This window comes from Dromaius novaehollandiae, chromosome 17, assembly GCF_036370855.1.
Source record: "Dromaius novaehollandiae isolate bDroNov1 chromosome 17, bDroNov1.hap1, whole genome shotgun sequence".
NCBI lineage: Eukaryota > Metazoa > Chordata > Aves > Casuariiformes > Dromaiidae > Dromaius > Dromaius novaehollandiae.
Window position 1 is genome coordinate 4,861,830 of NC_088114.1, and position 16,532 is coordinate 4,878,361.

General features: G+C 56.6%; 1 protein-coding gene across 11 annotated transcripts in view; it reads right to left on the minus strand.

The window, feature by feature from the left end:
• The window catches only part of NCOR2 (nuclear receptor corepressor 2), a 272,197-nt gene that overhangs the window by 116,113 nt on the left and 139,552 nt on the right, over positions 1–16,532 (minus strand). For 10 of the 11 annotated variants that reach the window (XM_064522028.1, XM_064522027.1, XM_064522025.1 and 7 more), the window contains 2 exons: positions 7,328–7,384; positions 1,150–1,202 (listed from right to left, as the gene is read on the minus strand). In XM_064522028.1, coding sequence (XP_064378098.1) covers positions 1,150–1,202; positions 7,328–7,384 — 110 coding nt within the window. The remainder of the gene's footprint in view (positions 1–1,149; positions 1,203–7,327; positions 7,385–16,532) is intronic. The other variant, XM_064522029.1, reaches the window with a different exon arrangement.

Consider the following 16,532-nt stretch of genomic DNA (forward strand, 5'->3'; position numbering starts at 1 on the left):
CATCGCGTTCAGCACGCGGCCCCAGCCCTGCCCAGGTACCGAAAGGCTCGCCACGACGCCGGGTTTGAGCGTTTCACCAGACCCTCCTCCTCCTCCCCGAGTGCCCTGGGGACGGGCAGCGTTAGCCACCAGCAGCACCCAACGCAACGCACCTCCCGAGCCCCGGCAGCGGGACGGGAGAGCAGGGAACGCTAACCCCATCACTGCGGCCCCCCGGCGTCAATTAACACCCTGCCGAAAGCAAAAGGTTATTAACTTTTGTCGATGGATTATTCAAGACGATTATCATCAGCGGACCGAGCCCTGCCATGACAGCAGCGAGCAGCCCGGCTAGAGCAGTCAGCCGTGCATTCGAGCCAGATACAAGTTTCAGATCTGGTTTGATTATTTAAAATTTCCAACAATAATCACAATTATCACTGTTCTCATTATCTATTACATTTCTGCTACGTCAGGAAGTCACTGTAGTTATTAAATACAAGTTGATGATTAAATCGTGTATTGAGATGATAAGTCATAAATTACACAATTGCTAAGTCTAAGTGTCTTTGACATCACCAGTGGTTCTTAGGCATTCAAGAGGTGCTTCACGAAAACCTAGCTGTAATTGCAGCTTTTAATTTCGCCCTACCTTTCCTGCACGCACGCACACACACAAGCTGGCAGTTGATTTTGTACTTCAGTACGTGCAAAATAAACAAAAAGAAAAGCGCCTCACATTTCATTTCCTTCCAAAATACCCGTGGGCATGAGCATCGCTCGGAAGCAAGCACAGGGGCCCGCGCCGTGCTGGCCCCTCTCCCGAAAGCCCGGCTCCCGTCCTTCCTCGGCTCAGATACGTGCTCCCGCACGCAAAAGCGCGCTCCAAACTTGCGCCGAACCCGCTCAACTAAGGCAAAGGCGCTCTGCCAGCGCAGCCAGGACCCGCTCCCCCGCGAGAAATCAAAGCGCACCTTTGGCATCCCGCGAGCGCCCCGGCTCCCGGGGACGCTGGGCTGCTCCAGGCACCAGCAGCAGCTCTGAACGGGTACGTGCTGCTTCTTGGCAGCCTTAATAGGAAACAGGGGCCGGGCGCACGCTAGCATCCCTCCCGCTCCAGCCTAATGTACAACCTGACATTTAAAATAGCCTTTACTGCCACATACTTACATTTTAATGTTTTCATGGTACTGCCTGGTGTCGGAAGGCTGGTTGTATAATGGCTGAAATAAATAAGAAAAATGAAGGCATAAATGGTACGGTCTGACATTTAGAAACTTCAACCCGTCAGAAGCGCGTGGGCTCCCGCCTGCCCGCGAGCCGCCGCGGCCCCGGCACCCGTCCCCGCGGCTCCCGGCCCACCGCCCCCCGGCCCCGCTCCGCTCCTCCGCGTGAGTCCGGGCGGGCGCCGCTGGAGTCACGGAGCATCCCGGCTCAGCCCGTGGGAGGGCAGGCAGCGCTCGAGCGAGCTGCCTCCGAACAAGCAATTTGCTGCGTAATACACATAAACACGGCGCGGCGGCGCGCGGGGCTGTTAGGGCTTATGGAAAACGCGCCGCGCTTCGGAACATATGACACGGGGGAGGCGAGGGGAAAGGGGGGCTCGGGAGCGGCAGGAGCCGGGCTGCGTGCTGCAAATTGTTATGTCTGCTCGAGGAAAGCCTGCCGGAGCGAGCCAAACGCTGAGAGCCGCCGGGCAGACGAGCCCTCGCCCCTGCGGTTCCCAGCAACTCCAGGGCGGGTCGGTCCCGGGGGATCGCTGCGGCCCCCGCGCATCTCGCAACGCCCGGACAGCGATGCTCTTGGCGCCGTCCCTCAGCAAGGGTCTGGCAGCCCAAGAGTTTCGTCCGAGGTCACCCAAAATGCCTGTGACGGAGCCCCGGGAGCCTGGCTGTCTCCAGGTCCAGGCGGGAGCATCCACTGCGGGGCTGCTCTCCTCCCTGGACCCGCAGCCTCCTCCCGCCACGGCCTGCCGCTCCACCAGCTCAGGACAAGCGCCGGGCCGGACCCGAGCGCCAGGACATGCTGTCAGCTTCTCCCCAGGCCTCCGGCAGCTCCTGCGCACAGGCACCGCCTGCACCACCGCTCCCAGCACCGCCCCGTCACCCCTTGCGGCACCTGCTTTCAGCCCAGGTTTCTGCTCTGACACAAACAGCCATAAGCAACCGTCGTGCCTCGCTCACCTGGCTGCGCAAGGCACGGTCCCGGCTACCCCCGCCAGAAAGGAAGAAGTCAGAGCAGCTCTGGCACAGGGGACGTGTTTTTTTTAATCATAAGTCAATCCAAAGTTCTGCGTAGTTTTAGCTGGTGCCAGGCCAGGCTAAAGCCAAAGGCAACGTGGGATCGCTCGTGGAGCAGAGGCACGGCACGCACCACGTCACCGGCTGCGTCCCCACAAGCAGGCTGCAAGGGCCTTCAGGGCCTTCAGGACGAATCCCACACAGGCTTTTTGGGTTACCAGCTAAGCAGGCACGAACGTGTCTGCGTTAGTAAAAGCCTGCACGGCCCAACCATCAACAGCAACTGGTCTCCTAATGAACGCAGCTCCTGTCTAACCACAGAGACACCGTCCAGCTTTTCCGTCAGTTCATCTGTAGGCTTTCACTGAACCAGCTGCGAGCGATTTAACATCTGCGGCCAAACACAGGCGGGGGAACGCGTGACGGCTGGTTCCTGGCTGAAGGTACTATCCTGGACACGGCTGCACACGAACCAGCACATCCCACCGCAATCATACGGCTGAGGCCGCACTGGGGGTCCACTCGCCTTCACTGCAGATTAAACTTATGAAAAGGGCAAAACATCTGCTGAACAGAGGCTGTCCTAGCCTTTGTGCCCTGCATCTGCATCCCGTCATCTTCTAACAACAGAGCTGGAGAGGACAGGACCTGGAAGCACAGGTGGGTCCCCTTCTCTTCCATTTTGGAGAAGGTGTCATGCTCACCTCCTCCACGGGCTTTCCTCGTCACTGCCACCAGCGCTTGGCACAGGAGCTTGCTTTTTAACACGGACGGCCCGTCGCTATGGCCCTGTAAAGAAACACACTGCCGCTCCTCTCCCCTGCCATGCACCAGGACAGCAACTGCAGCCCAGCCGGTGCGGGATTCGCACAGAAAGCGGATCAGGTGCAGCTCTACTACTCCTCTGCAGCCCCTCATCGCTGTATCTTGGCACTATGGTGTCAACAGGACCTTGCTCTGGCTGCCCTTGGACTCGTGTCACGCTTTCCTTGGGACAGCGCAAGCAAGCTTGTGTGAAACAGGAGTGCGGACAAGCGTAGGCAGACAGACCTGGCGAGATGAACTGCTGCCTCTCAGATGGGGCACTGGGGCCCCCGGCAGCGCTGAGGCATCTGCTGCCCTGCAAGGGGACAGTGAGCTGCCAGGAACGTCCCACCAGGCCATCACGGAGATACCTCACCACCCACGCTGGTGGTGCCAGGGCAGGCAACAGGGAACAAGTAAACAGTGTCTCTTCCCCGGAGGCTATTTCTATCATGAATCCTCTCGGATCTGCTGGTCCACCTCCAGGCTCAGAGCTGGCTGCACACTTCACGCTTGGAAAGCTCGGAGGAACACAGACATCCATCTCATCACGTAGCTCAAGAGGGACAGGTCTGCACCACGGAGAGAAGAAATCAAGCTGTGGCTTGGGAGCGTCACATCCACGATTACCCTGGCAAGACTCCACCAGAGGAGCTGCTGGGCTGCCTTGACTAGGGAGAAGCTCTCCGAAGAGGGCTGCAGGAGCTGCAAACGCTGATAAATGGAAGTGCCTTTCTTCCCTCTGTGCTCATAAAATCACAGCAAACAGGCCAGCGTGTGACGAGTCACACAGACACCTTACTCCCGCCGGCAGATGGGTGGAATGAACGTTCTGTTTTGTGTCTGGGTTACGAGATGCTCACGTGCACATGGGACATCACGCATGCCCTCAGCTCACCAAACGCTGCTGAATCGGTTCCACTGTTACTTATATAAGGTATCAACAGCTGCCTAAATTCTTAGTTAGGAGATCTAAGAGTTAATGGCAAACCACTGCACGCATCACTCTAGAAAAGCCCAGACATTCAGAAATAAGAAACTCTGGGACCCAAAACCAAGTCCTGCACCCCAGCAATGTCTCAACGAGATTTCTACCTCCACAGCAGTCTCATCCCTTGAACTCAGCACACAAGTGGAACAAGCACAAGAGAAAAGTTTCTACCTACCCCATAGAAAACACATCTCAACAGTGACTAAATCATAAAAGAAGCTATTCTCAACAGGGCAGGGATTTCACAAACACTGTCCTTCCTCAGAGCTGTCCACAATCTGCACAGAATTATGGCTTTCTAAATGAGTAAGCAAAAGTAAGCCTGATAGGGCAGATGGGTAAGGAGACACGTTCAAAACATTCGCAGCGTTTCTCCAGGGTAAGAGACACGTAATGCATTTGTCTGGGGGACGACGTGAGAAAAACAAAATCGTAATGCAAGCTATTACTGACAAAAACGTGGATTTAGTGAAGCCTCTTTAAAAGCAAAGCAGAATGGAAGCCCTCGATTGCTCCCTGGCCACTGCAGCGTTCAGGCTGCAAACCTCAATGAAACTTCTGCCGGAGGAAAACAGCGGGTCACCTTAAAATGGTCCCACCACACTGCAGGGATAAAACAAGGGGAGTTATTAAGCTATTAAGTCACAACCTCCCCTGCACCAACCCCCTGATCCGGAGGGGAGCACAGCCTCGGGGACCTGCCGCAGCAGGACACCTCGGTGTCTGCCTAGCTTTGCTAGGCCCCCGCAATCAGTGAGAGTCAAACCTATGCTTAACAGCTTCACCCACTTGAATGGCAAACTGCTCTGTTGCAACAGAACGGGAAAATTCCTGCCAAAGACATACCCTGGGGTTTAACACGAGGAAAAGGTCCTAGAAGAGCCCTCAGATTAGTACTAACGTGATGACTCACTTAAGCAACGTACTGGATCCAACCTTGGCTGCTCCAGCGCTGCAGCACTTGCATCCGTGCCGGGCTCAGCGCCGGTGGGTGCTGGGATCCCTTTGCAGGGGCGGCTGATTTTTGCTGCTCGGAGAGGGAGCAAGTGGAGGGCAGCGTAACTGCAACCGCGCAGGCGACCAGGACGTCCTGCAGCAGCTGGTGCTGATGTGGGGGGCATGGGGAAGAGGTATAGGGCCCCCCCAAAACCCCACCAGAAAGGTTGAAATAGGATTTGGGTACAAATCTGCACGTTTAAAGCCACAGAGACACAAAACCAAGCATCCTCCAGCAAAGAGAATCAGTGTCCTTCAAAATGTCTACAAAAACGATGCAGGGTCAGATCAGTGAGAACCAGGCAACAGGCAATCGATGCCGGCTGCTTCCTTAAGACGCGCAGCTCCCGAGGACTCCGATTTCAGCAGAGAGCTTGGGAGCCCAAAAGCTCCGAGCGAGCTGCTTAGGAGGAGGTCAGCAGTCAGGATTTCTACCAGGTCTGGGCCATCTTGCAACAACTAGAACTGGAGGGGGAATCAGTGACAGACCCAAAACTTCCTGGTAAGTCCTTATTTATACTGCATTGTGGCTCGCTCTTAACATCTCAAACATCTTCTATCTAAAGCTATCAATAAGCCAATCGATGTGCGCAGGTGGGAAGGTCTCTCCTTCCGCCGAAACACAACCCCCTCCGAGCAACCTGCCGCCACCGCAGCAGCCCCCCGCATAGCCCCTCGGCCCCCTTTCTCCAGCCAGGCTCGGACCCGCCGTGGCCCCGCGGGCTCTCAGCTTCCCGCTCGGCACGAAACGCCGGCGGCAGGGGAGGCAGTCCCGACTCCGTGCTGCCATAAACACTGAAAGCCTTGTAGCACCTCACCCCGATCGCAGGCTGCGGTTTGCTAGCGCTGCTATAACCTCCTGCCTCTCTCAGCAGTGACTAACCAATTTCCACGGTGACCTCTCGCCTCGCGCAATCAGCAGCTGGCAAGCCGCCCCTGCTATCGAGCCGACGCGTATCTGTCACCGTTTCCGTCCGCATGCAGTAACCCGGGCTCTCTGCAACAAATAGAAGTGAGACATCCGCAGCCCGAGCGCAGCCGAGCGCACTCCGCCAACCTGCACTTCAGCAACAGCCACCAGCGCTTCTGCAGAGGGTTCGCGTGGGACTGGCTCCAGGTCACCCGTCTCCCTGCAAGACGCTCCCGGGCCACGGCTGGCGCAGGGCTGCCGCGCGGCACCGAGTGCTGCTGCACGCCGCCGCGGGGGCACACGCAACGCCCGCCCGCCCGGCACAGCACGCAAAGCTCTGCTCTCCTCCCTGGAGCAACTTCCAGCTCGGAACAAGATCCTGGCTCCCGGCAGCGCTCGGAGGGCCGTTGGCAGGTCCAGGGTGTCGTCCTGCCAAATACAACGTGGGCAGGGGCTGGGCAACAGGGAGCCTCGCTCCGGGCAGACAGACCAGCAGCGTGCGAGATGCACGTAGGCAGAGCAGGACCAGGCTCGGCAGCCCGTGTCCTCCGCAGAGATTTCTCCCTCCCTCCGCGAAGGGGGACGGGGCGGCAGAGGGAGGGTTTGCACCGGGCAGCGACGCTGGCTCCCAACCTGCTCCAGGGCTCTGGAGCTCCAGCACCCGAGGCAAGGCCTCGGCTATGCTTTTATTATTATTATTAAAGAAAAAAACAAAACAAAACAAAACAAGGAAATGAAAATCTCTGGGATGAGGAAGGCCCAAACGCAGGCGCTGCCGATCTGAGGAGCAGAAAGAGACGGAAGGGCCTGGCCCTGGTGACCCCGAGGGGAAACAAGGAGCCCTGCTCCCCAAAACGAGGAAGCGGGCTTGACTCAGCGCGGTGACCACTAACTGCCCCGTGACCTCTCCCGGCAGCACTCGGGGAAGACAGCGATTAGCACCACGCTCCACGAGGCGAGTCCGAATCACAGCCGCCAAGGACAGCCGGGGATGTGCGTTCCCGTGCGGCAGGAAAGCTCCCTCTCCATCCCACCCCCCCGCCAGTGCCGGCGGTGCGAGGCGGGAGATGCTCGGCCGGGCACTGCGGTCCCCCAGCGCACGAGGCCAGCAGCAGCCCCGGCCGGGACCGTGCCGCTACGCAGGGGCGGGTTTTGCCGGAGCCGTCGGTGCCATGCTGCGAAAGCAGACGACGGGTTAAGGCTCCGCGGAGGCGTGCGCGCCCGTGCACGTGTGCGTGCACACGCACGCGTCTCGTCTCGGTGCTCGGCTCGGGCGCCGTGCTTCCTGCCCCGGCACGGAGCCGGCGGGCGGCCTGGCCCGGCCCGCAGCGCGCTTCCTTCCCGCGGCGCGGCCGCCCGCGCGCAGCCGGGTCGCCTCCGGCCCCCGCGGCGAGAGCGCGCACTCACCAGCTCCACCTGCGGCCCCAGTCCCTCCAGGATGCGGTGGGCAGCCTCGGCTTTCTTCTGCGGGAGGAGGGGAGAGAAAAGTTATTTCTGCCACCGATCACGGACCCGGCAACCTACTTGCGCCAAAAAACCCCTTTCCAAACCTCCCGCAAATCCCGTCCCCACTGCAGGCAGGGCCGAGCCCGGCCTCGGGGCCGCGCTGCGGCGAAGGGCACCGGCAGCCCCAGCTTGTCGCGAGCCGGCCGCGTCACCCGCCCGCGCCCCCGCGCGCTCTTTCGCTTTCGGAGCCGCTGGCTCCGCGCGCGGGCGGGCGATGCCCTCGCTGGGGTTCAGCGATCCCACGCTGCCCACGATCACCCCGCCGCGGCCCAGCCCTCCCCTGCCCCAGCCAAACCACCGCGCGCTTATTAACAACAAACAGACGACCAAAAAGAAACAGGAGCACGTGTCGCGGTGTGTGCGGCGGCTGCTAATTAAACAGGCCTGGAAAACAGAAGAAAAGACGGGGGTTCGCTGCAGCGGGTTCTCAATAAAAGATGACATTTTCGGTAAACAGCCCTCCTCGCACAGCCCGGCTTTCCAATTACCGTTACAAACGGCCCGATAAATCCAGATGGGTTTAGGCTGCCGCCGAGACACGGTGCTGATCCAATAAAGGCAAATACCTGTCAGCAAAGGGGACTGAGGAGATGGATTTTCAGGGGCATTTGCTCAATAAAACAGGTAATTTCACTGGGGGGGGGGGCAGGAGCAGTGCAGGCAGAGCCGAGCTGCCGCAGGATTTAAGCACCGGGAAGGTGGGGGAAAAGCTTTTTTGAAGCACGTTCAGAAGTTTAACCCAACGAGCACGAAAGCCCAGCTGGAGCTGAAGAGCAGGAGCCAAATCCCAGCGTTTGGAGCTGGGGAAATCGCCCTGACGGCTCGCCTCGGGGATCCCCTGCTGGACCCCAACCTTGGGGGGGTCCCGAGAGCCGGGTCCACCCGCCCCCGGCCTGCCGGGGCTCAGCCGCAGCAGCGCGGGGGCAGGCGGCAGGGGTGCAGGTTCCTCCTCGGGGCTGTGCACACCCACCCACACACGGGCTGATCTGCAAGCATGCACTTTTGCAGGCTTGGCCCGGGGAGCTGCTGCATGAGTCACTGCGCCCGCAGCCAAGCTGCAGAGCCTCACTAAGAGCCTTGGCCCCGCTGCAAAACCCACGCCAGGTGCCTCACCAGGACAAGGGGAAGCAGGACAAGTTTGCACCTCCTCCCTTTGCTCCACGCTCGTGAGGATGCAGAGCTTGTTGCAGTGCAGAAGTACCTTCAAGAACGCAGAGCTAACCGAAAACTGTGCTGCTCTGGCACCTACACACACGCAGGGTGCGAGCAGCAGCTGCACTATTCATTTGTCTTTGCCTTGTTCTTCCACACACGAAGCGGGATATAAGGCTGCCCCGGCTTTCGCAGGCTCCACGGCGGAGAGGTGGGAGCGAGCGCGGAGCGGCGGTGCCTGCGGCGGACGGGGCAGCCACCCAGCGGCCCGCTCCCGCATTACGAGCGCCCGGCGCAGGGCCGCGCTGCGCCTCTGCCCAGCCCCGGCCGCCGGCCCGCAGCGGTCGCGGGGAGATGCGCGGTGGCTCCCACGCCCGAGCTGGGCTTTGGGGAGCAGCGCGTGCCCCAGCACACGGCCAGCTGGGCAGCCGCACGCGGGGAGAAGCCATTTGCTCAGTCATTTCTGAGTGCAGCGTGCGTGGGCTGAAGGTCTCCCGCTCTAATCCTGGCCAGCCTCCTCCCCAGCGGCAGGGAGGCTTCCCTCGGGAGGAAGGGGCGATGCTGGTGGCATCCAAGAGCCCCTCTAGCTCGTGGCTTCTCCAGCTCTCCCTGCATCTTAGGAAAGCGAGCGCTCGACACACGCGTGCCTCCGCCCCGCGCGCTCCTTCTGCGGGACACCCCCAGGCTAACACCGACCTCCGCCTCCGCACCAAGCAAAAGCACCCTGTTAAACCTCCGCAACCGTTACGTGGTGGCTGGGAAGCAGCGACCAGCCCCACCTGACCAGAGGAAAGCAACCCACAGTGCCAGGACCGACCTGCAAAACAGGAGCACTCACAAAGCTTCGGACCAACGGGTTGCAACATGCGGCCCGGACGGTACGAAACACGTAAAACAGGCCGTCTGCTGAAGAGCGCTCTTCCGCGCAGCATCCCTTCCTCCAGGGACCAGCGCCCGTGCCGTAGGTGTCCTGACGGATCCCCCAAGAGCGAGCTCCAGCAGCTGCACCAGAGCACAGGTCTCCTCGGAAGCGCCCCTACACCCTCGCTGCTGCCGGACGCAAGCGCTCATGAAAACGCACTGCAGCCACGTTGAGCCCCTGCAGGAGACCTTCAAATGGGGCATCGCAGACCCCAGCCGAACACGGCACTCTAGCCAAAACCACTTCTAACGATGACAGAGGATTTTAGGTGCAACTCAAGTTCAGATACTAAATTATCACCGATTTTCTTTAAGTCTTCATCTTTAGTCACAAAATTAGCAAGGCTTGTGTGCAAGACTAAAGGCTAATTTATGCCTGAACTATTAATATCAATAAGTAATGACATTTGATTTCACATGAGGAAATACAGGGAACTCGAAAGGCTCAATTCTGCAGCAAACACAACCCAGGCAAGAAATGCAGCCAGAGCCTGCCGAAGGCGCTGCGGAACCAGCCACCCGGCTCAGCGACCCACCTGAGAAAAGGCTGCTCAGCGTTCAACGTTTCCACTGCTGTGCATCTAACTCCTTTAATGGGAACAAGCTAAGTCTGCCCGGGGACTTGCCAATTTGAAATATTCATAATGCTACAGAGCTCTGAATTTTCAGTTAGATCTTAATATTTAGGTCTCGGAGAGCTATAAAATATGCTGACCTTGGAGAACATCCGCGTGGCGGCATTAGGAAGTCTCGAACAATTAAAACCAGGGTGTCAGACTTTCGGGGGAGTTAGGTTAGCTGTCTGTTCAGAGCACCTCGAGGACGAACAAATAAAAGCGACTACAAAACGCTCGGCATCCTGTGCCAAGAGGCTATTTGGCCAGCTGCACTTCTAGGCCACCACTTCCTCCCGAGGGTGAGCTATCAGCCTGCCAGAATTTTTTCCGGTACATACTTGGGCAAAATTATCACCTTAATTTATTGCAGGGACAAATAATTGCAGGTACGAGATTGCAGCCACAGAGCTGGCGGCAGCCTTTGCCACCAGAGGCCCCTCTTCGGGCACCAGTGCTGGTGAGAGATGCTCTGGCACGCTCGGATCCCACAGTTACGAACTGACGATGCTGAAGGCCTCTACGTACAATGCGATTAACTTCAGAAAAAAAGCGGAATACGTTCAGCTGCTGCATTTGCCATGTTTAGACAACTTAATGAGACGACCCAGAGGCAAATCACCATAGGCAGAACATGTGGCGAATCAAGAAGAATGACATAATTTGTCTTGCATTAACTGACTGTAATGTACACGTCTCCAGAACGAAAGATCAGGAGGGAAAGCTATTCCGAGCACATCGTATCTTTGTACATACACAAAGAAATGCCTCTATCATGAAAGCTGCCCAATTAACACTTGACACATACCGTAATTGCTGATGCTCCTTGCTGCATTTATCAGATCATAACCGAACTGTAATGAGCTGTCTAAAAGGCCGCACAGACCGACGCGGGAGCTGCGTGGCAGAATTGGGAATGACACATTATACCTATTAGGGGGTTCCCATCACACGAAGGCTCGTGCTGAAGGACAGACAGCCGCAGAAAAACACGCTCCCACCTGATGGTCCAGCTATTCAGAGCCCGGTTTTGGAATTTAGGCAAACCTAACGTCACCCAGGCACAAGGGTAGACGGCAGCTCCTCCTGCATCCGCAGGACCTCTGCAGAAGGCTGCGGGCAGCCCGGCTGCGTCCACTCCCCTCCGCGAGGCACGACCACTTTGGGCTCAGTTCTACTATTGATTGCATTAGGAGCACGCTCACTGATCGACCCTACAGAAGTAAGCCAGAGGGTTCATCCTACATTTGCTGAACAACCCCCGTCGGCGATGCATCTGTGTCTGCAAGCCCTGTTATTTAATGGAGAGAAATGTATCAAGAAGCAAATCCAGCCATCGCTTCTAGTGAGATGCATGAAGATCCCCATCGGTTTTATAGTCCCTCCACTGTTCCACAGCAAGCAGCTAATGACCCCTTTTCCGGATTCGGCACAGATTCCTGAAATATTGCTACAGCACTCAGAGCAGAGGCGTTCGCAGCAGAGCTCAAGCCCTGAGGCTGCGTTTTGCTCCCATTTATATCAGAGTCCCTTTGCTCCGGCAGAGAGGCTCAGGGCTTCACAGCAGCACAGGCACGGCCGAACCACAGACACCTCCTCGGGGGGAGCATCTCCTTGGGAGCGTATTTAGGACCAATTCCCATCGACAGGCGACGTCTGTCACGCACTGCTTCTCCATACACGTCTGCCTACGACGCAAACCTCCCTGTGGACTACAAAAATCTCCATTCGCGCCTAAAGTGCATTTGGTTTCCAAAGCAAACTCCAGTGCCGTTCCCCCCTCCCCTTTTTTTCTCATCTTCCTTTTGAGAAAACTTAACGCACGAGTGGGACGGGGCAGCGGACGGGAGAGCAGCTCCCCGGCCACGCGAGCTCCCGCGGGGATGACGGCCCGACCCCGTGAGGCCGACGCAGAGCGGGGCGAGGCTGGGCTTTCACGTGGGCTCCTCGGAACAAAAAGTTTAAAAATGGAAGATAAGGAAACACAAAGTTATTTTGAGAAAGCGGATCTGAAATTAGGAGGCGGCGTTTTCTTGGAGCGACTCCAGCCATCCCTCCCGCAAGCTCCAAGCTGCTGCCGCTGAACTGTGCTCCCGGGGTTATTTATAGTCCGTTGTAGGCAGCCGGCAGAGCTGGCCACGTCGGGAATGCAAGCGTTTCTATTTGGGATCAGGCATGTCCTGCTCGGAGATAAGCAAACCCCCCGAAGACCCAGGAGTGCTGCACATGGGGCGGCGCTGGGAAAAAACCCAGCCACCACGGCCACCACCTCCGCCGGCCAGGCGGACCACGAAGTCCTCAGGGCAGGCTGAGCTGCAGGACTTGTGTGTCAAGGACGTGGGCCGGAGCTGGATTTTGTTTGAAACAAAATTCAGAAATTCAGGAGAAATGTCACTGAGGTCAATAGAAATTATGACGAACCTTGGACGAGACCTCACGTCCCCCACACCCTACGAAAGGCAGAAAGCCAAACAGTTTGGGGGGATTTAAAAATAAGCATCTTTCTTATGCGCTGCCTCTGTGTCAAGACTGCTGGGACCAGACCTGGCAGTGCTGGTTTCGCCTGGAAAGGTTTTCTTCCCTGGGCCCAAGAATACCGATTTTTTCCCTTTTCATCTCGACACTCTCCATCCCGGAGCCAAACCACCGCAGCAGTTTGCTGCGCTCCCGGAGGCCAGGAGCAATGAGCCCAGCCGCTGCGCGGGGAAAAGCCCGGGCTCCATCGAATGGGCTGGGAAGCTCCACATCGTTCGTCCCTCCAGGCATCAGTGGCAGAAGTCGCTCCACAGCAGCCCCAAGGGCCGCTGACGCCGGCGCTCCCAAGCCCTGCACCACGCTCCAAACTCTCCGCGAGCCCCCGCGTCCCTGATGCATCCGTGCAGGCTGTGCGCCAGCCTCAGTGACATCTCCTAGCTCAGCCAACGTGAGAAAAAGCCCCAGGTGCTTCCACCTTCGAGCTGCTGGGAAGGTCCCTCTCTAACCTGGTCGAGTAGAAGACATTTTTCCAGCGTGCCCACGGGACCCTAGGTGCAGCCACCCTCACGCTGGGCTGGAGCAACCCTCCCACCACGAAGGTGCTAACGGAGACCCACCTCGGGGGCACTCCTCGCTGCAGGCCCGAGGATGCAGGCAACTAAGGCTACAGAAGACTAATCACAAATAGAAAGAAAACTGGGGAAACGAGTCATGCTGGCGCTCGGCGCTAATAACAATCGCCAGGTTTCCTGCGCAGAGCGTGACAAGCTGACTCACCCCGGCTGCTCTTGGTCTCCATCTCTGGCTCATCACCCTCAGCGAGTTTCTGTGGTCAGCCGTCTCGTACGCTATGCACAGCTGAGGGGTGAAACCCACGTTATATCTGCTGCGTTCCTATACACACACACACACACACACACGCGCAGATCTAGTATCCTGCCCTGTCATCTCCAAGGTCGTGGTGCCAAAGTTGCATTAAGTTCAAAGCTAACGTGCTACAGAGGCAAGGCAGAGCCTGCTGAAATTTTGCCATTGCACAGAAGTCTTCTGGAAATCGGAGCACTGAGGCGGTTATGGGAAAACTTTGGTCACTCAACCCACGGAGCAGGAACCATGCAATAAAGTTTATGTTCCTCTCTCCCGGCTTCCTTGCAGCCACTGCAGCTCTCGCCTCTGCTCCCAGGACCTGCGAGCGCAGGACGCAGCACCACCGGGTCAGGATTCGCCTCAGACAAAAACTAATCCAATACACTTACCGGGAACTTCAGACTCCAGAGCAGACGTTTCAAATAGACATTGGGACAAAAAAAACCCTCTTAAAATATGAGGAAAAATTAAAGGATTCTGAGTCACTCAGTGTTTTTAGCTGTTTGAATTCTATCTTTCTGCAACCTTTTGCTATGATGCAGGAATGTTAATAGTATCTAACCTATGACCTTTCCAGTTTTTCCTCCAGACTCCTTGAAAGCAAATCCTGCATTATTAAGCCAGGATGAGACAATCCCAAAGTAAAAGTTATTAGAAACAAAAGCAAAAGTAATGAGGCCCATTCGGCAGCCAAATGAGAAATGCCCTCCACCCTCCCTGCCCCCCAGGCTACTACACAAACCAGAACTTGAAAAATCCTGCAGCTTCAGTGCTCAAAAAGGGGTTTCACTGCTAAGGATTTTTTTAATGCACCAGTTATGCTGATATTGCAGGCCCAATCCTTTCCTTCCTGATGTAAATGAGGAGTCCACAGAAAATCGGTTACACAGACATAAAATCACCATGGGATCTGAGTCACGCTCCGTGCCTTCGAGTAGTTAACAGCCAGATTATACTTTGCAATGCTAAAAGCGTTCATTTATTTGTTCCCTTATTTATGGATGGGGCATTAATGCTTTATGAACACACTCGATGAGGGTAAATGGATAGCCGAGGAATACGCTCGGCACAGACACAACAGCAGCGGGGGGTGGAAGAAGTTCAGAGCAACCCTTTGAATCCCAATTTCACAGCATAATGCTGAATTCATAGATAGATAGCTGTGCCCTTTGGAAGGAACAAGCGCCGAGACAGAAAGCGAATTAAAATTTAATCTTATTGATTTCCACCAGCTCAGTCCCAAGAGCAAGACAGACATTGCTGCCCGCTTCCCCTGGCTGCGCCGCATCAAATTCAGTTTTTCGGGGGCTGGCAGCGAAGCAGGGAAGGGCGTGCGCCGTGCACCCCGCCCCAGCCCGGCAGCGGGGGCTCGCCCCAGCCGAGAAAAGCATCACACAGACTCAAAGCACAGCTTGCTCCTTCTAATCCCGCTAAGTGCAATGCTCTACCCTCCTCCCGGGAACAGACGCTGTGGATTTTTATCAGGCATCAGTGGAAACAAGAGGGAGATCTAGGCAATTTGCTCCTCAGTCTGCAGGAACCCTCGAGCTGGAGGTGGCTCCATCTCCGGGATGAGGGTCAGCGAGAAGGTGCAAGTGCCTCCGCATGCAGCGGCTGAGGGCAAATTCGGGCACGAAGGGGACTTTGCAGAAAGGGAACCTAGCAGAGGCACGCACCGGCAGCGCGGGGAGGCACTGCCACCGCCACCGCCGAGCCTCCCGGGGCGCTCGGACAGGCGAGACCCGAGCAAACGCGGCTCCACGCAGCAGAGCCGAAGAGCGACGCAGAGCCCCGGCGACGCTGCCCTCCTCCGTGTGCCGAACAGCGACCTGGAAACGCTGATTTAAAGCACCAAAACTTACTCAAGCCCAGGTATGTTAAACCAACTTCAGGGAAGGATGGATGTAAGGAATCGCATGAAGAGCCTGGTGGAATAAAACCATTACGAAAAATATAGAGAAGCTGCCCTGATTATGAGAATTTGACGTGGAAAGATGCTAAATTTGCTGGATAAAGTAACACATCCCAGAGGAGCAAACTGAAGCCCATGAGGAGCCCGTGCGACACAGCTACCGCCTCAAAGGTGTCAGACCCTGCAGACAGCACCTCTCCCAGTGGGGAGAGGCCAAGGATCACCCGCACAGTTTAATTTAAGAAACCACCAACTTTTGCACCGCTGACAACCTCCAGCAGCAACCGAGGCAGCCGTCACAATCCCATTCCTCCAGGCAGCTCGGCGCCAGCTTCCTAAGGGACTAAAGCCACTTTTGAAAATAGGACTCAGTTGCTTTTGAAGATGCTGCCCACTGCTTATTCTTATTTTAGTCTACGAATAACACCAAAAGCGTTAAGTTGCTTTCTCGGACATCCTTCTCGAAACGGATGTCCTCTTGCTACGCACCCCAGGTTGCGCTCCCAGCTGACATTCTGGCATGGAGGTGGGGATGCGTTTTCCTCTGTTATATCTGCAAACGCACTCAGAAAAAGGTACTTGTTCGGGTGCAATTTCACAGCTCATCTGGAAGCCAAGAAGAGTGCGTGGTCAGCACAAGCCCGCAGGCAGGAGGTCATCTTTTTCTTTCTGGAAACCAATTACTTGTCCAGCGGAGTGCAGCAAGAGGGAATTACAGGTCACATTTTCCAGAATGACTCTCTCCGGTGCTGGGGAACTTTTCAAATGATACATGTTAAGTAGGTCGCAGGAGGGAAAAGCAGTGTGATGGAATTTAGTACCAGAGGAGAACCTGAACTTTAGGGAAAACAGACATAGGCCAATGCCAACCTGCATCCCAACCTCTCATCCATAACCCAGCACAGTGGTGAGAAAAGATAGAGACTTCCCTGATGAACCACGGGCTAAAATTAGAAACCATTCACCCCTGAAAAGCCACAGCTATCGCCAAAAGGAAAGTAGGTCACAGAATGACTGGCTAACTTGATTTTCCGGAGTTTCTAGCTGCTCTGTCCTCACATAACCTCCTCTCTCCCAGGGGCCGTTTTTGATATCTCCTTTGTTGGCAGTACAACCGCACGCAGTGTACAAGGCCGGCGCAGGGCTGGCAGGAGCGGTGGGAACG